The 26,937-nt window shown below is 56.2% G+C and overlaps 1 protein-coding gene across 7 annotated transcripts in view; it reads left to right on the top strand.

Annotated features, from left to right (window-relative positions):
- The first annotated feature begins 10,587 nt into the window (after window positions 1–10,587).
- The window catches only part of CIC (capicua transcriptional repressor), a 27,970-nt gene continuing 11,620 nt past the window's right edge, over window positions 10,588–26,937 (top strand). For 5 of the 7 annotated variants that reach the window (XM_023229247.1, XM_023229248.1, XM_023229251.1 and 2 more), the window contains exons 1-2: window positions 11,320–11,464; window positions 13,877–16,674. In XM_023229247.1, coding sequence (XP_023085015.1) covers window positions 13,887–16,674 — 2,788 coding nt within the window. In that variant the 5' untranslated portion in view covers window positions 11,320–11,464; window positions 13,877–13,886. Of the gene's footprint in view, window positions 10,678–11,319; window positions 11,465–13,876; window positions 16,675–26,937 lie in introns of those variants that run through there. The other 2 variants (XM_023229246.1, XM_023229245.1) reach the window with 2 other exon arrangements.

The following is a 26,937-nucleotide window of genomic DNA, read 5'->3' as shown; positions in this document are numbered from 1 at the left end:
GCCCAGGCTGGAGTGCAGTGGCCGGATCTCAGCTCACTACAAGCTCCGCCTCCCGGGTTTACGCCATTCTCCTGCCTCAGCCTCCTGAGTAGCTGGGACTACAGGCGCCCGCCACCTCACCAGGCTAGTTTTTTGTATTTTTTAGTAGAGACGAGGTTTCACGGTGTTAGCCAGGATGGTCTCGATCTCCTGACCTCACGATCCGCCCGTCTTGGCCTCCTAAAGTGCTGGGATTACAGGCTTGAGCCACTGCGTCCGGCCCAAAACCCTGTTTCTTAAGAAAAAAAAAAACGCCGGGCGCGGTGGCTCAAGCCTGTAATCCCAGCACTTTGGGAGGCCGAGACGGGCGGATCACGAGGTCAGGAGATCGAGACCATCCTGGCTAACACGGTGAAACCCCGTCTCTACTAAAAATACAAAAAACTAGCCGGGCGACGTGGTGGGCGCCTGTAGTCCCAGCTACTCGGGAGGCTGAGGCAGGAGAATGGCGTGAACCCGGGGGCGGAGCTTGCAGTGAGCTGAGATCCGGCCACTGCACTCCAGCCTGGGCGGCAGAGCCAGACTCCGTCTCAAAAAAAAAAAAAAAAAAAAAAGAAAAAAAAAACTACTGTGATGCCAGGGATTGAGTCCAATCTCTCCCCCTCTGCAAAACCTTGTTGCAGTGTTCTCTATCAAAACAAACAAAAACTTAAAAAATGAATAGTATGACTCATCTCATGTTACAGCCAACCATGAACAGTGTGACCACCTCTAAACCGAATGTCACCCCCTTAGAGTACCATCTTTCGCATCTCCCTGACCGGAGATGCTGAAGGCACCAGGAATCAGATCTCTGTTTTCTCCTCTGTCTAGACTCGTTCCCTTGATAACCTCCACCAGTCCCATGGCGGATGTTATCTCTATGGTGATTACACCCACATTCATTTATTTATTTACTTGTTTATCTCTTTCTTCTCTCCTTCTCTCTCTCTCTCTCTCTGTGTCTCTGATCTCTCTCTTTCTTTCTTCTTTTTCTTTCTTGACAGGGTCTCACTCTGTTGTCCAGCTGGAGTGCAGTGGTGCGATCACAGCTCACAGCGGACTTGACATCCTGGGTCTCAGGTGATCCTCCCACCTCAGCTTCCTGAGCAGCTGAGACTACAGCTGTGCACCACCACACTTGGCTGATTTTTTTATCTTTTTGGAGAGATGGGGATCTTACTATGTTGGCCAGACTGGTCTTGAACTCCTGGGCTCAAGTGATGCTCCCACCTCAGCCTCCCAATAATGTTGGGATTACAGCTGTGAACCACCACGCCTGGCCTCCGCCCACATTTGTATCTCAGTCTTGACTCTCCCCTGAACTCCAATCTGGCACATCCAACGACCTCACCAGTGTGTCTATTTGAATTTCTCAAGCTTGCCAAATCAAAAATGGTCTTCCTCAACTCCCCCCAGCTGCCCCCACAGGCTTCCCCATCTCAGGAAATTGCAATTCCATTTTGCTGGCTGCTCAGGCTGAATACCTTGGAGTCATCCTTGCCCCCTTTCTCTCATCCGATATCCAATCTGAAGGGAATTTCCACCAGTTCTACCTTTGACTATTCTAGAATCAGCTACTTTTTTTTTTTTTTTTTTTTTTCCTTTTCTTCAGATAGGGTTTGGCTCTGTTGCCCAGGCTGGAGTGCGGTGACGCCATCTCGGCTCACTGCAAACTCCGCCTGTCAGGCTCAAGCTTCCTCCTACCTCAGCCTCCCAAGTAACTGGGACCAAGTCACATGCTACCACTCCTGGCTAATTTTTTTTTTTTTTTCTGAGACGGAGTCTTGCTCTGTCACCCGGGCTGGAGTGCAATGGTGCGATCTCAGCTCACTGCAACCTCTGCCTCCCGGGTTCAAGGGATTCTCCTGCCTCAGCCTCTCGTGTAGCTGGGACTACAGGCACCCGCCACCATGCCCAACTAATTTTTGTATTTTTAGTAGAGATGGGGTTCCACCATTTTGGCCAGGCTGGTCTCAAACACCTGACCTTGTGATCTGCCCGCCTCAGCCTCCCAAAGTGCTGGGATTACAGGCGTGAGCCACCATGCCCAGCCACTCCCAGCTAATTTTTTTTTTTTTTTTTTTTTTTTTTTGTATTTTCTTGTCGAGACGGGGTTTCGCCGTGTTGCTCAGGCTGGTATCAAACTTCTGGACTCAAGTGATCCTCCCGCCTCAGCCTCCCAAAGTGCTGGGATTACAAGCGGGAGACACTGTATCCAGCTTATTTATTTATTTATTTATTTATTTATTTTTGAGACAGAGTTTCGTTCTTGTTGCCCAGGCTGGAGTGCAGTGGCGCAATCTTGGTTCACTGCAACCTCTGCCTCCCAGATTCAAGCAATTCTCCTGCCTCAGCCTCCTGAGTAGCTGGGATTACAGGTCAGGCTGGTCTGAAACTCCTGACCTCAAGTGATCCATGCGCCTCAGCCTCCCAAAGTGTTGGAATTACAGGCGTGAACCACTGAGCCGAGCTGGATTCAGTCTATATTTTTCACTGCCTTATCACCAGTGCTTAGACCAGTGAGTGTCATAGAATAGGTTTGTAATATTGGCTGGGCGGGGTGGCTCATGTCTATAATCCCATCACTTTGGGAGGCCAAGGCGGACGTATCACGAGGTCAGGAGATGGAGACCATCCTGACTAACACGGTGAAACCCCATCTCTACTGAAAATACAAAAAATTAGCTGGGCGTAGTGGCATACACCTGTAGTCCCAGCTACTCTGGAGGCTAAGGCAGGAGAATTGATTGATCCCAGGAGGCAGATGTTGCAGTGGACCCAGATCACGCCACTGCACTCCAGTCCGGGCAACAGAGTGAGACTCCAGTGCAGTGGCGCAATCTGAGTTCACTGCAAGCTCTGCCTCCCAGGTCCACGCCATTCTCCTGCCTCAGCCTCCTGAGTAGCTGGGACTACAGGCGCCCGCCACCATGCCTGGCTAATTTTTTGTAGTTTTAGTAGAGACGGGGTTTCACCGTGTTAGCCAAGATGGTCTCTATCTCCTGACCTCGTGATCCACCCACCTCGGCCTCCCAAAGTTCTGGGATTACAGGCGTGAGCCACTGTGCCTGGCCCAGAGTTACACTCTTGTCGCCCCCAGTTGGAGTGCAATGGCATGATCGCAACTCACTACAACCTCCGCCTCTCCGGTTCAAGCGATTCTCCTGCCCCAGCCTCCCTAGTAACTGGGATTACAGGCGCCTGCCACCATGCCTGGCTAATTTTTGTGTTTTTTTTTTTGTTTTTTTTTTTTTTTTTTGAGACGGAGTCTCGTTCCGTCGCCCAGGCTGGAGTGCAGTGGCCGGATCTCAGCTCACTGCAAGCTCCGCCTCACAGGTTTACGCCATTCTCCTGCCTCAGCCTCCCGAGTAGCTGGGACTACAGGCGCCCGCCACCTCGCCCAGCTAGTTTTTTGTATTTTTTAGTAGAGACGGGGTTTCACCGTGTTAGCCAGGATAGTCTCGATCTCCTGACCTCGTGATCCGCCCGTCTCGGCCTCCCAAAGTGCTGGGATTACAGGCTTGAGCCACCGCGCCCGGCCTAATTTTTGTGTTTTTAGTAGAGAGAGGGTTTCACCACGTTGGGCAGGTTAGTCTCGAACTCCTGACCGCCGGTAATTCACATGCCTTGGCCTCCCAAAGTGCTAGGATTACAGGAGTGAGCCACAGCTCCCAACCTTTTTTTTTTGTATTTCTAGTGGAAATGGGGTTTCATCATGTTGGCAAGGCTGGTTTTGAACTCCTAACCTCAAGTGATCTGCCTATGTGGGCCTCCCAAAGTGCTGAGATGACAGGTGTGAGAGCTACAGCACCCTGCCCTGCGTGGTATGTCAGTTTCATCAGGTCATGGATGAGGTAATTATTTCCCACACACAGGTAGAAACTCCATGTTCTCTTGAAGCCCTCTGGGCCATGGCTCACACCTGTTTATTCCCACCACTTTGGGAGGCCAAGGCAGGAGAATGGCTCGAACTCAGGAGTTCAAGATCAGCCTAGGCAATGTAGTGAGACCTGGTCCCTAAAAGAAAAAACAAAAACAGGCTGAGCCTGGTGGCTCACGCCTGTAATCCCAGCACTTTGGGAGGCCAAGTTGGGCGGATCATGAGGTCAGAAGATCGGGACCATCCTGGCTAACATGATGAAACCCCATCTCTACTAAAAATACAAAAAAAAAAAAAAAAAAAAAAAATTAGCCGGGTGTGGTGGCAGGTACCTGTAGTCCCAGATACTCAGGAGGCTGAAGCAGGAGAATGGCATGAATCCAGGAGGCCAAGGTTGCAGTGAGCCAAGATGGCACCACTGCATTGCAGCCTGGGAAACAGAGCAAGACCCCGTCTCAAAACAAAATAAAACAAAACAAAAAAACCAAAACCAAACAAACAAATATTAAAAAGAAGAACAAAAAGAAACCCTCTGGACCTTTGTAACCTTCATAAAATTCCATGAACACCCCCCCACCAACAGTCTTAGTTCTTCTATAAAAAGTTACCTGGCTGGGCATGGTGGCTCAGGCCTGTAATCTCAGCACTTTGGGAGGCTGAGGTGGGCGGATCACGAGGTCAGGAGTTGGAGACCAGCCTGCCCCAGATGGTGAAACCCCATTTCTACTAAAAAAAAAAAAAAGGCAAGTGTGATGGCTCACACCTGTAATCCCAGCACTTTGGGAGGCCAAAGGGGGCGGATCGCGAGGTCAGGAGATCGAGACCATCCTGGCTAACACAGTGAAACCCCGTCTCTACTAAAAATACGAAAAAATTAGCCGGGTGTGGTGGCAGGTACCTGCAGTCCCAGCTACTTGGGAGGCTGAGACAGGAGAATGGCGTGAACCTGGGAGGCGGAGCTTGCAGTGAGCTGAGATCATGCCACTGCACTCCAGCCTGGGTGACAAAGCAAGACTCCATCTTAAAAAATAATAATAATAATTTAAAAAATCAATCAATAAATACAAAAATTAGCTGGGTGTGGTGATGCATGTCTGTCAGGAGGATGAGGCAGGAGAATCGCTTGAACCTGGGAGGTGGAGGTTGCAATAAGCTGAGAAGCCCCGTCTCAGAAAAAAAAAGTTACCAATAGCAGCCAGCCACAGTGGCTCACACCTGTAATCCCAGCACTTTGGGTGGCTGACACAGGTGGATCGCTTGAGTCCAGGAGTTTGAGACCAGCCAGGGCAACAGACGGACACCATCTCTGCTAAAAATGATAATTAGCCAGGCATGGTGGTGCATGCCTGTAGTCCCAGCTCCTGGGGAGGCTGAGGTGAGAGGATCACTTAGGCCCAGGAGGCAGAGGCTGCAGTCAGCTTAGATCACGCCACTGTACTCCAACCTGGGCAACAGACCAAGACCCTGTCTCAAAAGAAAAAACAAAAAATGGCTGGGTGCGGTGGCTCATGCCTGTAATCCCTGCACTTTAGGCGGCCAAGGCGAGCAGATCAACTGAGGTCGGGAGTTTGAGACCAGCCTGACCAACATGGAGAAACTCTGTCTCTCCTAAAAATATAAAATTAGCTAGGGGTGGTGGTGCATGCCTGTAATCCCAGCTACTCGGGAGGCTGAGGCAGGAGAATTGCTTACCCAGGAGGTGGAGGTTGTGGTAAGCAGAGATTGTGCCATTGCACTCCAGCCTGGGCAACAAGAGCGACAATCCATCTCAAAAGAGCCAAAACAAAAAAAATTTACCCAGTATCCCTTCTATACACACAGAGATTAAAAAAACACTATGACTTGGCTGGGCGCAGAGGCTCACGCCTGTAATCCCAGCACTTTGGGAGGCCAAGGCAGGCGGATCATGAGGTCAGGAGATTGAGACCATCCTGGCTAACATGGTGAAACCCCGTCTCTATTAAAAATACAAAAAAGTAGCCGGGCGTGGTGACGGGCACCTGTAGTCCCAGCTACTCAGGAGGCTGAGGCAGGAGAATGGCATGAACCTGGGAGGTGGAGCTTGTAGTGAGCCAAGATTGTGCCACTGCACTTCAGCCTGGGAGACAGAGGGAGACTCTGTCTTAAAAAAAAAAAATTAGCTGGCTATGGTGGCAAGTGCCTGTAGTCCCAGCTACTTGAGAGGCTGAAACAGGAGAATTGCTTGAACCCAGGAGGCGGATGCTGCAGTGAGCCAAGATTGAACCAGGGCACTCCAGCCTGGGCAACAGGGCAAGACTATGTCTCAAAAAAGAAAAAAAAAAAAAAAAAAACCCAGCTGTGTGCAGTGGCTCACACCTGTAATCCCATCACTTTGGAAGGCAGATCATGAGGTCAAGAGATCGAGACCATGTGGTCAACGTGGTGAAACTCTGTCTCTACTAAAAATACAAAAATTGACTGGACATCATGGCGTGTGCCTGTAGTCTCAGCTACTCAAGAGAAATAAGTAAATAAAGTTCTGCGGTCTGGGCCCGGTGGCTCACACCTGTAATCCTAGCACTTTGGGAGGCCGAGGCAGGTGGATCACGACGTCGGGAGATGAAGACCATCCTGGCTAACATGGTAAAATCCCATCTCTACTAAAAATACAAAACAGTAGCTGGGCATGGTGGCGGGCTCCTGTAGTCCCAGCTACTCAGGAGGCTGAGGCAGGAGAATGGTGTGAACTCAGGAGGCGGAGCTTGCAGTGAGCCGAGATTGTGCCACTGCACTCCAGCCTGGGCGACAGAGCAAGACTGTCTCAAAAAAAAAAAAAAAAAAAAGGTCCTGCGGTTTACTGCTTAAGGTTATTTTATTATCCCTTTTTACAAGGGTGGAAATCAAGACATACAGAGATTAAGTAACTTTCCCAATGTCACACAGCTGGGAAAAAGCCCAGCTGGGATTTTACCTTAGGCAGTCTGGCTAAGCCTGTGCTATCCTGCCTTCTGTAGCATCACCCCTTACCCCACATGACAGTGTAATTTCAATTAACTGTGTAACTAAGTTAACTATGGTTTATGTAATTCTCCCAGGGGCAGGGTGCAGCTCCCTGTGCACACTTTTCCTCAATGACCGGGGAAACAGGCCTTGGACAGTGTGAATTCCCATTTACAGGTTTCCTTCATGTATTTATTATGCACGCTATAACTCTTTTTTTCTTTCTTTTTTTTTTTTTTTTTTCCTCTTTTTTGAGTCTGAGTCTCACTTTGTTGCCCAGGCTGGAGCAGTGGTGCAATCTCACTTCACTGTAATCTCCACCTCCCAGGTTCAAGACACTCTCCTGCCTCAGCCTCCTGAGTAGCAGGGATTACAGATGCGTGCCACCACGTCTGGCTATTTTTTTTTTTTTTTTGAGACGGAGTCTCTCTCTGCCGCCCAAGTTGGAGTACAGTGGTGCAATCTCAGCTCACTGCAATCTCTGCCTCCTGGGTTCAAGTGACTCTCCTGCCTTAGCCTCCCAAGTAGCTGGGACTACAGGCGCATGCCACCACACCTGGCTAATTTTTTGTATTTGTAGTAGAGATGGGGTTTCATCGTGTTAGCCAGGATGGTCTCGATCTCCTGACCTCACAATCTGCCTGCCTTGGCCTCCTAAAGTGCTGGGAGTACAGGCATGCACCACCACGCCTGGCCTGCATTTTTATTTTTTGGAGACAGAGTCTTGTTCTGTCGCTCAGGCTGGAATGCAATGGCACAATCTCAGCTCATGCCACCTCTGTCTCCTGGGCTCAACTGTTTCTCTTGCCTCTGCCTCCTGAGTAGTTGGGATTACAGGCACCCATCACCATGCCTGGCTAATTTTTGTGGTATTTTTAGTAGAGATGGAGTTTTACCATGTTGGCCAGGCTGGTCTCAAACTCCCGATCTCAGGTGATCCACCCACCTTGGCCTTCCAAAGTGCTGGGAGTACAGACGTGAGCCATCACACCCAGCCGAATTTTTGTATTTTTAGTAGAGATGGGTTTCACCATGTTGGCCAGTCTGGTCTTGAACTCCTGACCTCAAGTGATCTGCCTTCTCAGCATCCCAACATGGTATAACTCTTGTAAGCAGTGGGGATCCCTACACAGATATTATAAATTTACCACAGCCAGAGAAAAGCCGTTCAACTGACAGTCAAGACCTCCTTTCACTGCAGCAGGTTCCCTAGGCCAAGTTCCCTCATGCAGAGTTCCCTCATGCAGAGTACACACCTCTCTGCTAAAAGTCTAATTCTCCCTCACACCTGATGCAAACCGACTGTGGAACATGAAATCCTACCTTAATCAATAAAAATCTCCCCCAAACATAATGTAAGCTCCCATTGGCAATGTGAACTCCTGCCCCTTATGAGCTTCCCCACAGACAGTGTAATCTCTTCGTATCCAGGACAAAGTTAACACAGACAGGGCACATCTCCATGCATGGAGAACTTTCTGTGGCTGCTGTGAACCCCTTTTGTGATACCATGAACCACTCCCCATGGGGCTACCTACAAAGACAGTGTGCACTCTCTTGAGTGTAAATTTCCCCCAGATTCAGCATCTACCCAATGTGCACAATATAAACTGCTTTGTCAAACCTCCCTCAACTCCAGGTCCACCCAATATGGAAGGATGAATTGTCCTTTAGGATTACATTAAAGGCTAGACGCAGTGGCTTATTCCTATAATCCCAGCACTTCGGGAGGCCAAGATGGAAGGATAGCTTGAGGCTAGAAATTGGAGACCAGTCTAGACAACATAGCGAGACTCCATCTCTAGAAAAAAAAAAAAAAAAATTAGCAGGGCATGGTGGTGCATGCCTGTGGTCCCAGCTACTCAGGAGGCTGAGGCAGGAGGATTGCTTAAACCCAAGCATTCAAGGTTGCAGTGAGCTATGATGCTGCCACTGCACTCCAGCCTGGGCGACAGAGTGAGACCCTGTCTGAAAAAAAATTAAAATAAAATAAAAATAAATAGAATTAGGCCGGGCACAGCGGCTCACGCCTGTAAACCCAGCACTTTGGGAGGCTGAGGTGGGCGAGTCATGAGGTCAGGAGTTCAAGACCAGCTTGACCAAAATGGTGAAACCCCATCTCTACTAAAAATACAAAAATTAGCGGGGCATGGTGGCGCGCGCCTGTAATCCCGGCTACTCAGGAGGCTAAGGCATGAGAATCGCTTGAACCCAGGAGGCAGAAGTTGCAGTGAGCCGAGATTGCACCACTGTACTCCAGCCTGGGCGACAGAGTGAGACTCCATCTCAAAAAAAATAAATTCAATTAAAAATAAATAAATAGATAAATAAAATTATATTACAATAGTACTAGGAGTATGATAAGTTTAAGATTGTATAAATAATATAACAGGGCTGGGCGCGGTGGCTCACGCCTGTAATCCCAATACTTGGGGAGGCTGAGGCGGGTGGATCACGAGGTCAGGAGTTCAAGACTAGCCTGACCAACATGGTGAAACCCCGTGTCTACTAAAAATACAAAAATTAGCCGGGTGTGGTGGTGCGTGCCTGTAATCCCAGCTACTCAGGAGGCGTAGGCAGGAGAATCCCTAGAACCGAAGAGGCGGAAGTTGCAGTAAGCCGAGGTCACACCATTGCACTCCAGTCTGGGCGACAGAGGAAGGCTCCGTCTCAGGGGAAAAAAATAAAAATAAAATAATAATAATAATATAACAGTGTAGGGTATAAGATTCCTTCCGAGTGTGAACTCCTTGTGGACAGTGAATTTCCCCCAATCTCAAGACAAATAATTTGTGAACAGTGGGACTTTCTCATAGATGTGAATATCCTTCATAGTCCATGAACCCCATTGGACAACCGATATTTCTTCTATGCTATGAACTAGCTCTATGCCCTAGCACATTCTTTCACACGTAGTTTGAGTGTTTCGTGGACAGTATGACTTGCCATAGACTGGATGCAGTTTCCTCACAAATGGTGTGAATTCCAGTGTGGAATTTGAACCTGTCACAGGCAAAAGAAACCCTCCCTGCGGCCAGCGTAACCCATATGGCTTCCCATTAGCCTCGGAGCAGGGCAAATACAAGGTGGAAGGCATAAATGCATTGCAGACAGGTTCACACCTGGTTGTAAACTCGTATCGGGGCAGCAGGCATCTACTACAAACAGGGCATCTCCCTGTCCTCCTCCACTCCAGTGTGACACCCCCCTACCCCTAGGATCTTTAAAAATCTCCCTCCGCCGGGGGCGTACACCCACAAAGTGTGGCTCTCCGCGTAATGCAGTGCGAAGCCCCAAGAAGCGCTGCATTTCCTCATCTCGGCCCCCTGTCCCGATGCCTAGTGGGCTGTCAAACTGCGCCGTCCTAAATGTCAAACTCTTCGAGGAGGTGACCTGTCCCCCGGGCCCCAGGCCGCGCGCGTTGCCTATACTGCAGCGCGCGACACCCCACAAGCGCGCGTTCTCTCCCCTCCCGGTGGCAACAGTGCTTTCCGCGGGGCCGCGCCAGACTTTTCGAGACCGTCGATTGGTCGTAGTCTTGGCCACCCGGCAGCCAATCAAGAAGGGGAAAGGTGACATCACTGGTTCGCCTCCCCTCCCCCAACCCAAACTTCCCTACTCTGTCTACCGGCAGCAACAACCACATGGGGGAGGGGTAAGAGAGTAGAGCCGGTGAGGTCATTGCACCGCCCCGGCCGCTGCTGATTGGCTGCGAGGCTCGCGGGTGGCGGTTGGCTGCTCCTTGCACCTCCCCCTCCTGCCGCTACCGCTGCCACTGAGAGGAGCCACCGGCGACGCCAGAGCCAGGAATACGGGTGAGTCGGGGCCCTGGGTCTAAGATACTCCTGGCGTCCAGTGAGACTCACGATGAACTGCCCTTTTCGACTTTTTCTCCTCGCCGGGGTTCTTTGGTGCTCCAGGCACTCTGTCACATGGGAGTTGTAGTCTGCCTTGTACTGTCGGCTATGGGCCGAAGACGTGAGACGACTACGATTCCCAGCAGGAATTGCGACTAGTCGGTCAACAAACGTTCGGGCCACGCCTCCTACGTCCACTCATTGGACAGCCTGTCCCTTAGCCCCTCCTTCTTTCATTTCATTGGTTACTGTCCCTCACAGAGGTTGGGTTCCGGCCTAGGCTGCATGGCGACTGGGTACTGTATTTGTCATTTGGAACTAAGACGGCGTGCAATTGGATACGGCTGGTGTCCTTCACTTGTTGTAGGGTAGGGCCCTAGGCAGATCAGGCGGTCGTAGGCTCAGGTTAGTGTCGGTCCCGGAGGGAGGCCGGTCTTGGACTTTGGCCCCGCCCCCCAGCGCTGCCGGATGGGCCCGATTGGTCCCCTCGAACGTCGCTCATAGTCGAGAGGCGGAGCCGACCAGGCTGCGGATATCTATTGGTCTAGGCTGGCGCCGGTCAGCGGGGTTGTGATCGCTGATTGGCTGGCTGCTCCAGCTGTTGCAGGTCCATTCACCATTTTGTGTGTTGGAGTAAAAAAAAAAGGGAGAATCGAGAGGGAGAGCCGGAGGGGGGGCGGGGAGGGACCGGACCGGACCGAGCCGGAGCCACGGCCCCCCGCCCCGAAACCCCGCCGAGCCCAAGGTGAGGGGCGGGGCCAGGGCTGACACGGGAAAGGGGGGTCCGGGGGGCTGGGGGCCTCGAGGGGACAGGTGGCAGGGACGGGGAGGGGGTACAGGGGGAAAGGGGTGGGCGGAATGGTGGGAAGGGAGGAGGGAGTGGAGGAAGTGGTGGGGGTTTGACAGAAAAGGGGTAACTGGGGGAGGGGGTGGTGGGCAAAGAAGGGTAACAGGAATGGAGGGGTGACAGGACTAGATCAGGGTGACAGGGAGAGGGAGGGGACAGAGTTGGAGAGTGTGACAAGGAGAGGTGATGGGGAGAGAAGGTGACAGGTCCGGAGATGGCTGACAGGAGAGTGACTGGGAGGAATAGGTGACAGAGATAAATGGGGGTGACAAGGAGGGGGTGACAGGAGGGGGCCTAGGGCATGCTAACAGAGAGGTAGAGATAGAGGTGGTGACAGGATGGGAGAGAGAGTGGCAGAGAAGCTGGTGCCAGGAGGACTAATAGAAACAGAGGGTATGAGACCCCAAAGAGCCAGGGCCTGGGCTGGCCTGGGTTCCGGGAGTTACTACTCAAATCTGAGGAAGGTGAGGGCCCCTGGGGCTTGGGTGGGAGTTATTCAGAGGGGCTGGACAGGAAGAGAGTAGGCCCTAGGGGAAAGAAAGCAGCTCTGGGGTGAAGAGAGGCTGGGCCAGGCAGCAAGGTCTGGGGGTACAGGCGGCATAGTTGTAGGCCCTGGGTGGGGTATGCAAAGGTTTGTGTTTGGAAAAACCTGGGGCCAGATCTCAGTCCCCAGTATGGTAGTCCAGTGGGTCAGTGGGTAGTAGGTGGTGATGGCTACCCAACTTCTGGGCACTTGGGTGCCAGCCCCGGGGTGCCCTCCAGGCTCTACCTGTGAGGACCCCAGGATTGGCCCAAGAAAGGGCAGGCCTGGGACTCCAGGCTCCACAGGAGGAGCAGGCCCCTAGTGAGAGAGCATGAGGTCAAGGGTCCCCCAGTAGCTGGAAGACTAAGTTGGGGTTGCCCCTCATTGTGTTTGGCTTATGGTCCTGGGCCCCCCCAACCCTCCTAGAGGCCTCCGTTTTGGCCTCTCAGGTTCTCTTAGTCACTTCAGAGTAAAGTTTTTTCCCCTTGTCTTTTCTCAGGGCAGCTGGAAAGGGGGCGGGCAGTAATGACTGTTCAGGAAGTGGGTGAGGTTGGCCTGTTGGGCTTGTCCTGCTTTCTTTGACCTTATCCCACTTATCCCCACTTGGAGTTGGAGGGCATATTTGGGGGCTTGCGGGGGGCTGGCCGACTCAGCCACCCTGCCAGAGCCAGCCCAGCCAGGGCGGGGATGCATGCAGGCAAGAAGAAGGGGGCTGGGCTTGCGGGTATCACGCTGGGTGCTGTGGGGGGAGGAGCAGGCTCCCATCCAGTGGGACAGAGAAACCCTGGGGTGTAGCTCTGTGTCCCACTGTGTGATGACGTGTGCGTGCTTCTGTGCGTGTGTGTGCGTGTGTGTGTGTTTGTGCGCGTGCGTGTGCTCATGCACGGCCCCGTGGCAATGCTGGGTATGAGCTCTTGCCCCAGACATGCCCCTGCCTGCTCCCTGCCAGGATCTGGGGAGATGGCTGTACCTGGCAGCCCTGGGGTGCAGAACAGAGTGGGCAGCTGTCCCTCGGGACTCTCAGCTGCCCACTTCTTCCCACAATGCCTGGCCATGCCAGGCCGCCCAGAGTGGCAGAGGGAGGGTGGGGGGCGGAGAGAGGCTCATATCACAGCCCAGTCACCTCCCTTTCTGTGACTTGGTGCTTGTGCATGTGTGTGTGTCTGAGTGCATGTACTCTCTGCATGGCGACAGTGAGAGTAAATGTGCCCTCTGGATCATGTGACAGGCAGCACACTGAAATGGTCAGGAGCACGGACTCTGGAGCCAGAGAGCCTGGGTTCAGACCCTAGCGCTACTGTTTCCCACCTGGATGATGTTGGACAAGTTGCCTCATCTTTCTATGGCTCGGTTTCCTCAGGTGTGAAATGAGGCCGATAGTAGCACCTACTTTTAGGGCTGTTGTGAGGATGAAACGGGTTAATAAAGGCAAGTTTAGCATGGAGTTCAGGACCCAGGGAGTGCTCCATAGGTGTGAACTGTTAGTGCTTCTGCTGTCCCCTTGGGGGACACGCAGAGCATGTGCTCTGTGTCCTCTGCAGAGGCAGCAGGTGTCTGTGAACGTTCCCCAGGGAGCCAGAGTGTGTATACTCAGGGGACTCGGGTGCTCGCCTGTGCCTGGTGCTGACTGGGGTATCACATGAGTTGAGGGCAGCCAGCAAGGAGGCCTTGGGGATGGTGGAATGGAGACAGTAGACTCAGCAAATGGGAAATCTTAGGGTACATTGGCTCTGGTGGGGGTTCCTGAGTTGCTTCGCATAATCCCCGTCTGCTTTCCCACCCTGCAGGTGAAGAAAAATGAAGCCAATGAAAAAGGCATGCACTGGCCTTTCAGGTCCTGGCAGTGGCAGCAAGTCTCCCCCAGCCACCAGGGCCAAGGCTCTGAGGCGGCGAGGGGCCGGGGAGGGTGACAAGCCAGAGGAGGAGGACGACGAGGCACAGCAGCCGCAGCCTGGGCCCGAAGAGGCTGAGGAAGGGGAGGAAGAGGAGGCTGAGCGGGGCCCTGGGGCTGAAGGTCCTCCACTGGAGCTGCACCCTGGCGACCCGGCTCCAGGCCCAGCTGAGGACCCCAAAGGGGATGGGGAGGCAGGCCGCTGGGAGCCCTCACTCAGCCGCAAGACGGCCACGTTCAAGTCTCGAGCACCCAAGAAGAAGTATGTAGAGGAGCACGGAGCTGGCAGCAGTGGGGTGGCTGGGGCCCCTGAAGAGCGGGTGCGGACCCCTGAGGAGGCCGGTGGCCTGGGGGTGCCTCCACGGCCACCCACTTCCACTCGCTCCTCCTCCACTGACACAGCCAGTGAGCACTCGGCAGACCTGGAAGATGAGCCGGCTGAGCCTTGTGGTCCAGGCCCCTGGCCCCCCGGCAGTACCAGTGGCGGCTATGACCTGCGGCAACTGCGGTCCCAGCGGGTGCTGGCCCGGCGTGGTGATGGCCTCTTCCTGCCGGCTGTGGTGCGCCAGGTGCGCCGAAGCCAGGACCTGGGCGTGCAGTTCCCTGGTGACCGAGCCCTGACTTTCTACGAGGGGGTGCCAGGCGCTGGTGTGGATGTAGTTTTGGATGCCGCACCCCCACCAGGTGCCCTGGTGGTGGGCACAGCTGTCTGTACCTGTGTGGAGCCCGGCGTGGCTGCCTACCGGGAAGGTGTGGTGGTGGAGGTGGCCACCAAGCCAGCTGCCTACAAGGTCCGTCTCAGCCCTGGCCCCAGCTCCCAGCCAGGCCCACCAGGCAGCCTCCCGCAGCCCCCACAGCCACTGCACCGTGAGCCGGAGGAGGCCGTGTGGGTGGCCCGCTCCAGCCTACGCCTGCTGCGCCCCCCCTGGGAACCTGAGGCCATGCTGAGGAAGCCCCCGACAGGCCCCGAGGAAGAGCAGGTGGAGCCTGGGACCACCTTGCCACCCTGCCCTGCTGCCCTGGACCCCAAACAGCCCGAGGACGCTGAGGTCTCTAAGATCAGCTTTGGTGGCAACCTGGGTACTCACTGTGAGGAGGGTGAGGAGAAGCACCCTCCAGCGTTGGGTACCCCCGCCTTGCTCCCACTGCCCCCACCCCAGCTCCTGTCACCGCCACCCAAGTCTCCAGCCTTTGTGGGCCCCGGCCGCCCTGGTGAGCAGCCCTCGCCCTGCCAGGAGGGGAGCCAGGGTGGCAGCCGCAGTAGCAGTGTGGCCTCCCTGGAAAAGGGGACCGCACCGGCAGCCCGGGCCCGCACGCCACTGACAGCGGCCCAGCAGAAGTACAAGAAGGGTGATGTGGTCTGCACACCCAGCGGAATACGAAAGAAGTTCAACGGCAAGCAGTGGCGCCGGCTGTGCTCGCGAGATGGCTGCATGAAGGAGTCACAGCGGCGGGGCTACTGCTCACGTCACCTGTCCATGCGAACCAAAGAGATGGAGGGCCTGGCAGACAGTGGGCCTGGGGGGGCGGGCCGGCCCGCGGCCGTGGCAGCCCGTGAGGGCAGCACAGAGTTTGACTGGGGTGATGAGACATCGAGGGACAGTGAGGCCAGCAGTGTGGCGGCTCGTGGAGACTCACGGCCACGCCTGGTTGCCCCTGCTGACTTGTCACGCTTTGAGTTCGACGAGTGTGAGGCGGCCGTGATGCTGGTGTCGCTGGGCAGCTCGCGCTCAGGCACGCCCTCCTTCTCACCCGTCTCCACGCAATCGCCCTTCTCGCCAGCCCCGTCACCCTCACCCTCGCCACTGTTCGGTTTCCGCCCTGCCAACTTCAGCCCCATCAACGCCTCGCCAGTCATCCAGCGCACTGCAGTCCGCAGTCGCCACCTGAGCGCCAGCACCCCTAAGGCAGGTGTGCTGACGCCGCCAGACCTGGGCCCCCACCCACCGCCACCTGCCCCCCGAGAGCGCCACTCCTCTGGAATCCTACCCACCTTCCAGACCAACCTGACCTTCACCGTGCCCATCAGCCCTGGGCGACGGAAGACAGAGCTGTTGCCACACCCAGGGGCCTTGGGGGCCCCTGGCGCAGGGGGTGGAGGAGCCGCCCCAGACTTTCCCAAGAGTGACAGCTTAGACTCTGGTGTGGACTCAGTGTCCCACACACCTACACCCTCCACGCCAGCTGGCTTCCGGGCCGTGTCCCCTGCTGTGCCCTTCTCTCGCTCCCGCCAGCCCTCGCCATTGCTGCTGTTGCCCCCGCCTGCCGGCCTGACCTCGGATCCGGGGCCCTCTGTGCGCAGGGTGCCTGCCGTGCAGCGGGACTCACCTGTCATTGTCCGCAACCCTGATGTGCCACTGCCCTCCAAATTCCCTGGGGAGGTGGGCACTGCTGGTGAGGTGCGGGCTGGGGGACCTGGGCGGGGCTGCCGCGAGACCCCGGTGCCCACTGGGGTGGCCAGTGGGAAGCCTGGCCTGCCCCCACCTCTGCCAGCCCCCGTGCCCATCACTGTGCCTCCAGCTGCACCAACTGCCGTGGCCCAGCCGATGCCCACCTTTGGCCTGGCTTCTTCACCCTTTCAGCCTGTGGCCTTCCACCCCTCACCTGCTGCCCTGTTGCCCGTTTTGGTGCCCAGCAGCTATACCAGCCACCCTGCCCCCAAGAAGGAAGTCATCATGGGCCGGCCTGGAACAGGTAAGAGGTGGAAGTGGGTGGGCTGTGCCAGGCTCACCTCTTAGAGGGCCTCTTGCAAGCTGAACTCTCGAGAGGTGAGCTCCTCACCTCGGGAGGGCTTCAAGCGGAGGCCGGCCTCCTCTCTGCACAGATGTTGCAGTGGGAATTCACATGTCAGGAAGGGATTGGACTTTTAAGGCTCAAGGCACCGTTTCCAGAGGCCTCCTGTCAGAGATTCTGGTCTCGAGAGGTCTATCAGTCAGCAAACGTTTATTGAATGCAGACTGAGTCAGGTCTCCATGGAGCTGATGGGATAACAGAGAATGATAATTGTGGCAACAGCTTCCATGTCTTGGGGGACCGGGTGAGGGCATTGCCATGGTAAGCACTGTATGTAGGTGAGCTTGCCAAATTTTCACATCCACCACATAGAGCGCTTACCATGTACCCCCTGTTCTAAATCCTTTTCTTTTTTTGAGCCGGAGTCTGGCTCTGTGGCCCAGGCTGGAGTGCAGTGGCCGGATCTCAGCTCACTGCAAGCTCCGCCTCCCGGGTTTACGCCATTCTCCTGCCTCAGCCTCCGGAGTAGCTGGGACTACAGGCGCCCGCCACCTCGCCCAGCTAGTTTTTTTTGTATTTTTTAGTAGAGACGGGGTTTCACCATGTTAGCCAGGATGGTCTCGATCTCCTGACTTCGTGATCCGCCTGTCTCGGCCTCCCAAAGTGCTGGGATTACAGGCTTGAGCCACCGCGCCCGGCCCTAAATCCTTTTCAAATATTAGCTCATTTTATCTTCACAACCACCCTAACAGGAGAGTGCTATGATTATGCTTGTTTAGAGGAGACTAAGGCCAGAGTCATAACTTGCCCAGGGTTACATGGCTAGTAAATCCTGGAGCAGTCCTCAAACCCAGGCAGGCTGGCCCGTGACCACGTGGCCATAGTGCTGGATTACAGATGGGCAGACGGAGTCTCTAACAGGTCCTTCCCAGGAGGTGGCAGGACCAGGACTGGAGCCGTCATCTTTACCACTGTGTCTAATAAACATCACAGGCACAGTCAGTGCCGTGGAAGGGAGCCGGGGGGTGTGCTGGGCACTCCTCCAGGTGTGAATCTAGCCTGGCTGCCCTGAGGACAGGGCGTGTAATTCAGGAATTGAAGGATGAGTGGGAACCAGCAACCGTGGGGCAGAAGAGCCTCCTGGGAGGAGGGTGACGGGACAGCACCGAGACTGGAAGGAGCACAGCCTGGGAGGGGAAGATGGAAGGCCATGGTGGCTGGAGAGCTGAGGCTGGGGGTGGGAGAGTGCCATTTCTGAGATGATGCTGGACAGCCAGGGACCAAGGCCAGGCTGGGCCTTGTAGGAGCAACACAGAGAGGGTGACAGACCTGTCAGAAGCTCCTTCCTAGCATTTCTTTCTTACTTGTTTATGTATGTATGTATTTATTTAGTTTTATAGAGAGGGGGTCTCACTATGTTGCCCAGGCTGGTCTTGAATTCCTGGGCTCAAGCAATCTTCCAGTCTTGGCCTCCCAAAATGCTGGGATTCCAGGTGTGAGCCACTGCACCTGGCCTTATTTATTTTTATTTATTTATTAATCTACTGTTGATTCAGGGCCTGGCCCTGTGCTGGATGGTGCTGAGGACACAGTCTATTTACACAGGGTTCATGGCCTCTGGAAAAGATAGACCCCTCCCTAGACAGTAACAGTCGGGTGGTCAGAGATGGGGTGGAGGAAGCCCAGGAGGCCGTGGGAGCCCAGAGAAGATGCCTGTCCAGTCTGAGAAGTCAGAGAAGGCTTCTTGGAAGAACGGCCAGGTGCCTATGAACTGAAACCTGAAGGGTGTGCAGATGTGAGCCTGGCAAGGTAGGCAGGACCTTCAGGCAGAGGAAAGAGTTTGTGCAAAGGCCTTAAGGCAAAAGCAGATATTTGTAAGATGTTGAATCTGCAAAGTCAAAGGCTCTAGATGGCGAGTGAGTGTTGGGGATGTGTGGCTAGATTGGTGAGCAAGGGTCAGATCAGAGAGGACCCTTAAGTAAGATCATTATGAAATGTATCCTGAGGGTACTAGGGAGCCATGGAAGGTTTTGAGCAGATTCAACCACTGCTGCGCCATGGAGGGTGTGTTTGAGTCTCTGAGGCCAGAGGCAGGGAGACCAGGGAGGAAAGAGGCTGGGTGTGGATGTGGGTAGGAGCCACTGTGGCTTGGGCTGGGGCAGGAGCCCTTTCAGGAAGGAGCACTGGCCTGGCCCTGCCCTTATGGGGTTCCAGCCCAGGCCAGTCCCTAGGGACAGGGCACAGGGACATGGGCTATGCCTGCCCCTCATGCTCATGTACGGAACTGAGGTTGTAAGCCATGTGTTTCACCCTGATGCCAACATTTTTTACGTTTGTTGTTATAGGTGATATGAGCAAATTTTACAGCAGGGATTTCTGTCCTTTGGCAATGAAGAAACTAAATCAGAGAGTCTGTAACCACTCCCCTACCCTTCACCCCTCCATGTGCCCACAGCCCCCAACATGGCCCCTACAGTGTTGTTTCATGTGGCCACTCCTGCTGTGGAGTGGGGAGGGATGGCTCTGGTGCAGTGGATGCTGAGGCTTACCAGAGTAGGCCCAGCAGGGCTCTTGTTACCATTTTCCAGATGAGGAAAAGTGAGGCCCTGACAAAAGGAGAGTCTTGATTGAGGCCAGCCAGGCAGTGAGGGGCAGGATGAGGGCCTTGAGCCATCTCCCAGCCTCCAGACTATGGGACTGTCACTACCAAAAGTGGCAGTAATAATAACTCACCGAGCAGCACAGGTGATACACGTGCCTGGCACACTTCAGTGAGTCCTGCTGAGTCTTTACTCCCTGAATCCTCACAATGCCCCAGGCTGGTACCATGATTACTAGTTCCACTGCACAGAGGAGGAAACCATAGCCTGAGAGGCTAAGTGACTTGCCCGGTGTCCCTCAGCTAGGAAAAGAGAGAGCCAGAATTTTTTTTTTTTTTTTGAGACAGAGTCTCCCTCTGTCACCCAGGCTGGAGTCCAGTGGCGCGATCTCGGCTCACTGCAAGCTCCGCCTCCCAAGTTCACGCCATTCTCCTGCCTCAGCCTCCCAAGTAGCTGGGACTGCAGGTACCTGCCACCACGCCCGGCTAATTTTTTTTGCATTTTTAGTAGAGACGGGGTTTCACCGTGTTAGCCAGGATGGTCTTGATCTCCTGACCTGGTGATCTGCCTGCCTCAGCCTCCCAAAGTGCTGGGATTACAGGCATGAGCCAGACAGCCAGGATTTTGAGACAGAGTCTGGCTCTGTTGCCCAGGCTGCAGTGCAGTAGCGCAATCTTGGCTCACTGCAACTTCCTCCTGGGTTCAAGCGATTCTCTCGCCTCAGCCTCCCAAGTAGCTGGGATTACAGGAGTGTGCCACCACGCCTGGCTAATTTTTGTATTTTTAGTAGAGCCGAGGTTTCACCATGTTGGCCAGGCTGGTCTTGAACTCCTGACCTCAGGTGATCCTCCTACCTTGGCCTCCCAAAGTGCTGGGATTACAGGCGTGAGTCACCGCACCCAGCTGCCAAGAGCCAGGATTTGAAATCAGACTGTCTGGCTCCATATCCCAGGCTCTCAAGCACTTTCAATAATAACAATGATAACAATAATACCTACTCTACTGAGCGAAGACTGTGTGCCTAACCCCAGGCTTGGGGCCATTTCATCAGCTCCGCCTGATGCTGTGAAGCAGATTGCCAGGCCTGTTGTCCAGGGGTAGACTGAGGATCAGAGAAGGGAGGCCCCTTGCTGGGGGCCACCTGGTCGTCATAACTTGTCCAGTGCCTGTCCTGGCAGTTCTGAGGAGCACCTCCCTAACAACACCCATGCTGAGGTATCCAGGCTGCCTTCAGGTTCCTGAATAGCCGGCCCTTTCATTCTTCTCCCAGAGGCCTCCCTAAGCCCTTGGGAGGTAGGCAGCTTGCAGCCTTCTCCCCACGGGGCCCAGATAGGGCAGACCATGTTCAGTGGTATAGTAAGGTTGCAGGCTTCGTCCCTTCTGCTGGCCCGTGCCAGGGCCTGACCCTCCATCAGAGGGCAGCAGGTGTGAGGGGGCGGCCCAGGGCAGTCTGCCTGCTCCTGCCCCCAGTCAGGCATTTGCTTCCGCTGGGGGACTTGCTGGGGCAGGCGGCTGGCATTCTCCACATTCTGCGCATGGCATGGCCAGCCAGCTGCCGTTGCCACCTCCCTCTGACTCTTCCCGCCTGCTCCCCAGGAGAGGATCCCGCCCCAGGGCCTGCAGCCCCAGTCCAGGAGGCCAGATGTCTCAGCCCCATTCCTGGTATGGCCTCCCGGCTCCCAGCTTCCTGCCTGGCTTCCCCTTATTGACAGGCGTTACTTCTTGTCCTGGGCCTCTGTCTAGCAGTCTGGCTCTGTCTGTCTGTCTTATCCTTGGCTTCCTCTATCTCTGGTCTCTATTTCTAGGTCGATACGTGTGTCTCTTTCGGGACCTCTATCTGTCTGACTCTTCTTTGAGTCTGGGGGCTCCCTATGTCTTCCTGGGTTTGTCTGTCTCTGGACTTTAGTCCTTGTCTGAGCTTTCAGCCCACCCTCCTTCTGTTTTGGTTGCCAGTCTTGGCATCCTGTGTCTCTGGGCCAGCCTTGGCTTCTCTTTGGCCCTCCCACTCCCACTCTTTGGACGGACTTGCTGCCCCCATGCCAGCCTCCCATCCCCACCCTGTGCATATCAGGTGTTCTGTTCTTTTAAGACAGTGGGCAGTTGCCAAGCACCAGGTCTCCTACTTCCTTCTTGGGGAGTGTTGGGAGGTTGTCCAGGCCGGGGAGCCCCCTCATGCTCTTTGACAAATTAACTGCCTACTACTGTCCCTGAAATCTGCTGAGAAGTGTTGAGATCCATCCTGTAGACCCATCCACCATCCAAACACCTGTTCCCAAGACAGGCAGGAAGGCAGAGGCTGTATGGACCAAGCTAGGAGATCCGGCCGTGGGGGGCGGCAGGAAAGAAGCTTCTGTGCCCACCCACCTGCTAGAGGGCATGACCCAGGTCACCCTACCTCCCCTGCTACCCCTTGCCTTTCATTTGATGCCAGCTTCATTGAAACGAGTCCCAGATATAGTGCACCCCAATGGGTAGGGCCTCAGAGACCAGGCAGTACCCACCAACTATGCTTGGGCAGGTGGGGAAAAAGAGGGGCCAGAGGGCCTGGGTCTCCTGACTCCCCAGATCCAGGTACTGCCCACCATAATTTCCATTTTGTCTCAAACAGTGAACCCTATCTCCACCAGCAGGAACCAGCTCCCTCCTCATCCCTCTGTCAGGCCCAGGGCTGAGCAGTCCTGGGGCAAGTGGGTGAGGAAGGCAGATATGGATGCAGGCACCGGCAAGGATGAGCCGAGGGAGGTACTGAGTCTGGGGAAGCCAGGGGGCAGGGACAACTCAGTGGTTCATGGGGGCTGATAAGGGAGGATCAGGTAGGTTTCTCATTGGAGGTGACATTTGAGCTGAAGTATGAGGAATGAGTAGATTTCAGAGTAGTCAAAGAAAGGAAAAGGCAATTCCACCTGAAGCAGCTGCATGAGCAAAAACCAGGAGGAGTGAAAGTGCATGAACTCCTAGTGGGTAGTTGAGGCTGGAGCTGACACCAGAGTCCAGGCTTAGCAGAAGGGTGCTGTGGACGACAGGCCCAGCCTGAATGCCAGGCTGAGAAGCTGGGACTCTACTCGGGCCAGTAAAGAGCCAAGAAAGCATTTAGAGCAGGGGAGGGAAAAGGTCGGATCTAGGTGTCAGAGACCCCTGGAGATCGCCCTGGAAAGGCAGGAGTTGGGAAGAAGATGGCTTGGGGAAGAGGAGGAGAGGAGGAAGAGCTTGTGAAGTTGCAGGAGTGAGTCTTGGTGACTTTGTAGAAGAGCCCCCAGCACCTGGAACTGCGAGGCGTCAGGCTGCCTCCTGGCGGCAGGCCGCGGCGGGACAGCAGGCGTGCGCATGCGCGGCAGGGGGGTAGGGGTTGGTACGTCCCGGAGCCCCCGGCGCCCGGGTATTAATGGCTCCATTAGTGGCCGGGAAGGAGGCGCATTAGCGGCGGCGACGGCGTCTGGCTCCCATTACCACCGGCGGCAGCGGCTGCACCGCAGGCGGCTGGACCCTAGCCCGCCGCGCCGCCTCCTCCACCCCCACCCTATTCCCTGTTCCCGCTCCCCACGAGGCACCGGGCAGGGAACTCCCGTCCCCTTTTTTCGGCGGAAAAGCTGATTGTGAAGCCAGATAGATTTGGGTTCAAATCCCGGCTGTGCCACCTCTCGGCTGCAAGATGCTGTCCCCCCACTGAGCTTGTTTCTTGCGAAGTAGTCGGGGAAACCAGGTGCTCTGGGGGTTGCGTAGACGCGGACTGGCACCCAGCGAGGGCCGCGCCCAGCCCCCGCTGGCACCCAGGGGTGCTGGTTCCCGCGCGCCCCTGGGTGCAGGCCTCCTGTGTCGGTCCTCCGTCCTTCCCATTGGTTGCCGTCTCGCCCGCCGACCGCTGATTGGCCGAGGCCTGCTTCCCCGCCCCTGAGCCATTAACCCCTGCGCGGCCGCGTCCTTGGGCTGGGTGGGGGACCCTTCCTCCCTCCCAACGCAGACAGCTCGGGTGCCAGCTGGCCGGCGCCCCGCCGCGGCCCGCGTGGGTGTCAGGCCGGCCGGGCACCCGCCCGCCCTCCCTGCACAAAGCGGCTTTGTGGGGCCTGCCTGGGGTTGGCTAGGGGCCAGGCGGCGAGTGGAAAATCTCGTGAGCGCGGGGAGGGAAGGGGAACGCAGGGCGGCGCCCCCTCCTCTGCTCGGGCTTTGGCGCCTCTCTCAGCCCGCGCAGACCAACCCTCCCAGCCCCAGCGCCTGTACACCCCTTCCCCGCCCCCGCACCTTCCCTTCCCCAAACCCACGTCTCTCAACCCCCGACCCCCGCATCGCACCCATCTCCCAATCCTTGGGGACCATCCCCCACACACTCTCCCCTGTCTCTCTTTTCCTCCTGGTCCCCCTGCCTACCCCAGCCCCACTCACACTGACTCACCCCAGCGCTATTTTTAGCCCCCCATCCCTGCCGAGCCGCGCCAGCCCAATCCTGGGCTCGTTCCCCAGGCAACCCTGGCCGTCGCCGACGCCGCCCGGGGTGGGTGGGTGGGTGTGTATGTGGAAAGCGGGTGAGGGGAGCTGGGGACACCGGGGTGGTGAGCTGAGGCGGGGACCTGGGCCTGGAGAGCAGGGTGGGGAGCCGCAGGCGGCCGGCAGGGGTGCGGTGCCTAGCGGGCTCAATAAATGGGCCCCGTGAGTTTAGAGTGTGCCTCTGCCTGTCCCTCAGTCTGTCAGCATCCCTGGCTGCTCGCCCCAGGCCTCTGGGCAGGCCTCAGCCTGCACGGCCCGCCCGGTTGACTGTTGATGTCTTCGTCTGGGTTCCCTGTCCCCAGGCCTGGGTGTGGTGGCACAGTGGGGGCTGTTTAGGGGCAGTCCTTCTGTGGAGTTGGTTAGGGGTTGGCGCAGAGGGTGGCTGCCATCACAGTCCTGCTCAGTACCTTTTTCCAACTAGGGAGGCCCCAGTTAGGGTTGGGGATGGCAAGAGAGAGGGAGCTGTCTAGGGACAGGACCTGCTCCCTCCCCTCTGCTCCAAATCCACCCCCACCCAGGGTTCCTCCACCCTGAACAATAGAAGCTAAGTATAGGGCTGGCCCAGCGCCCAGGGCAGGGGGGCCCTTCCCGCCCGGATTCCCGCCCCTCCCTACCAGGCTAGGCCCCCACTTGGTTGTACCCTGCCCCGAATGGGGCCTCTTCCCATCTCTCCTCCGTGGGCACTGTGTCTTCTACCAGATGTGCAACCCTCCCAGATGCGTGGGGCCCTCTTTCCCTCCGGTGCCATGCCTGGCTCTTTTTCTGAACCAACAGAAGTGGGGGATCTGGGGGGCAGAGCTCCTCTGAGCTGTGTCCTTGGGCTTTATTGCAGTAGAGAAGGGGTTAACTTGCCAGTAGGTGACTCACTCACCGGTGGGGAGAGGAGGGGGCAGTGGTGGGGGCAGTGGTGGGGAGATAGCGGGCCACATTGATTTCAGCCTCAATTCCTGCCTCACATTGCAGTCCCTGGGGCAGTGAGGTAATGGAGGGTCTGAGTCTGGGACTGCATAGGAAGGAGGGGGCAGTCACCTAATAGTCCCTCTGGTTGCCCCTCCAGGCTCACAGCCAAGTGTCTGGCCCTGCAGTCTCTGGAGGTCAGAGAGCTACAGACCTTCCCTTCCCTTTTGGGCTCAGGTTACCCAGTTTTTGCCCCCTCTCTATTCTTTCAGCTCTGTCAGTGGATGAGGCAGGTTGGGGAAAGAGCTCCTCTGCTCCTGTCGACCATCCAACCCGTGTAAGAGCCCAGTCTTGGTCCGTCTTAGCCTGTGCAACCTTTACCTGCCCAACTGTGCGACCCCAGTCCTGTGTCTTTACTGGGTGTGGCCCCAGGGCCCCTCTTGAGTGATCCAGGGCCTTTGTGTCTCTGCCAGATGGGCTCTACATCCTTGCCTGTGTCTTCGTGTGAGCCCCCTCACCTTTCTGTGGTCCACGTGGCTCTGTATCATTGTCTAACTATATTCCCTAGCCTCTGTTTGGAGTTCCCTCCCTGGGTCCACCCTGAGGTTAAGCCTTGAGTAATGGAAACAGCACTTGAGTTGGAGCTCTGGGCTGGTACATCTTGACTGCATGATCTTGCCACAGTTTATTCAATCTCTGAGGCTCGTTTTCTCACCTGAACAATGGGTGTAATAAAGCATACCTCCCTAGGTGGCTGTGAGGATTCAGTGAACCAGATAATACATACAAGCTCCCAGCACACAGCAGCCCCAGTAAGTGTTAGTTTCCTTTCTTCCTGGCCCTTTTTTTCTGGGAGGAGGAGTGGGGATTAGTGGGTGGCTGGCAGAGTAGTGTGGTGGGGTCAGCCATGGTGTGCTGTGTGGTCCCCTGCCTTATGCTGCTAGACAGAGGATCCAGAGTGGCAGATGAGTGTCAGGGTGAGTGGCTGAATAATGGCGATGGCCACTGGGCTCTGTATACCTGATGGGCCTGGGTACTGAAGCAGGTAGTGCCCATTAGGGTAGGATTATGTAGAGGGTGGGGTCGATATGATGGTGTCTGTGAGAGCTGAGTGTGCACTGGGAATAGGAGGTGCTTTGTGAGTGCTAGGAAGGCTGTGTGTGTGATGGAGGAGTATGTGGTTGTGTGGGAGGGGTGTGGAGTGTGTAGTGGACAAGCAGGGCTATGCCGAGTTCCTCCTGTTTGACATGTTGTCTGTTTGCATGATTCATGTGGGCTGGTGGGGGTGTGATGAGGATGCGGGTTGTCAAGGCATGTGTGACAGGGCATGGATGAGATGGGTGATGAGAACAGGATGGGTGAATGCACGATGGTGGGTGGGGAGCGATGGACTGTGAGCGTGTGAGGTTGTACATCTGTGTGAGCAGGTGTGTGAGGTGTGACTTCGTGTGTGACAGTGTGGGTGTAAGACAGAGGGCATATGTGCCCGTGGGGTGTGTAGGAGATAATGGGTGTGGCACGAAAGTGTGTGTGTGTATGTCTGTGAGGAGTGTGAGTGTGAGTAGGTGAGGGCTCAGGGATGCTTCGTCCAGCCCTACGCGCAGTTTGTCTGCCCAGCGGGGCCAGGCGCGCCCAAGCGGGTGTGCGGGAGGCGGGCCGAGCCGCGCGTGAGCGTGTTCCTCGCGCCGACTGGACACACAACACCACGCACAACCCCGGGACCTCCGCAGCGCGGCGCCCCGAACCGCCCCCCTGGCTCGATGCCTTTACTGCAGTGCGCCCTCCCTGCCACCCTCCTACCGCGGCCCCGCCCCCGGCCGGCTCGGGGCCAACCGGAGCCCGCCCCGCCCTGCCCTTATTTGCATATGACTGACGTTCCCCCGGGGCGGCCAATGGGGGCGGGCGCGGCGGGGCCTGACCCGCGCGCGGCGGCGGCAGCCAATGGGCTCACGCGCGGGGGGCCGGGCTTGCGCGGAAGGCCGCGGGGGAAGCGGGGAAGGGGCGGGGGGAGGCGCGGCGGGGGGAGGGGAGCGCGTAGTAGTGGCGGGGCGGGGAGGCGGCGGTGGTTCGGCGCGGGGCTCGCTCGGAGCGCACGGACGGACGCACGCACGCTGGTCCGTCTGCCCGCCCGGGGCCGGAGGTCGACCCGGCGCTGAGCCTCGGGCCCGGGGCCCGGAAAGGCGGGGCGGCGGCGCCGGCAGCCGGGGCGCGCGGGGCCAGAGCCGTTACCCGCCGGAGCTGCGAGGGA

Source organism: Piliocolobus tephrosceles, chromosome 21 (assembly GCF_002776525.5).
Source record: "Piliocolobus tephrosceles isolate RC106 chromosome 21, ASM277652v3, whole genome shotgun sequence".
In the NCBI taxonomy this organism is placed as follows: Eukaryota; Metazoa; Chordata; class Mammalia; order Primates; family Cercopithecidae; genus Piliocolobus; species Piliocolobus tephrosceles.
The sequence above is the reverse complement of the archived record's forward strand: the minus strand, read 5'-3'. Positions and strand labels throughout refer to the sequence as shown.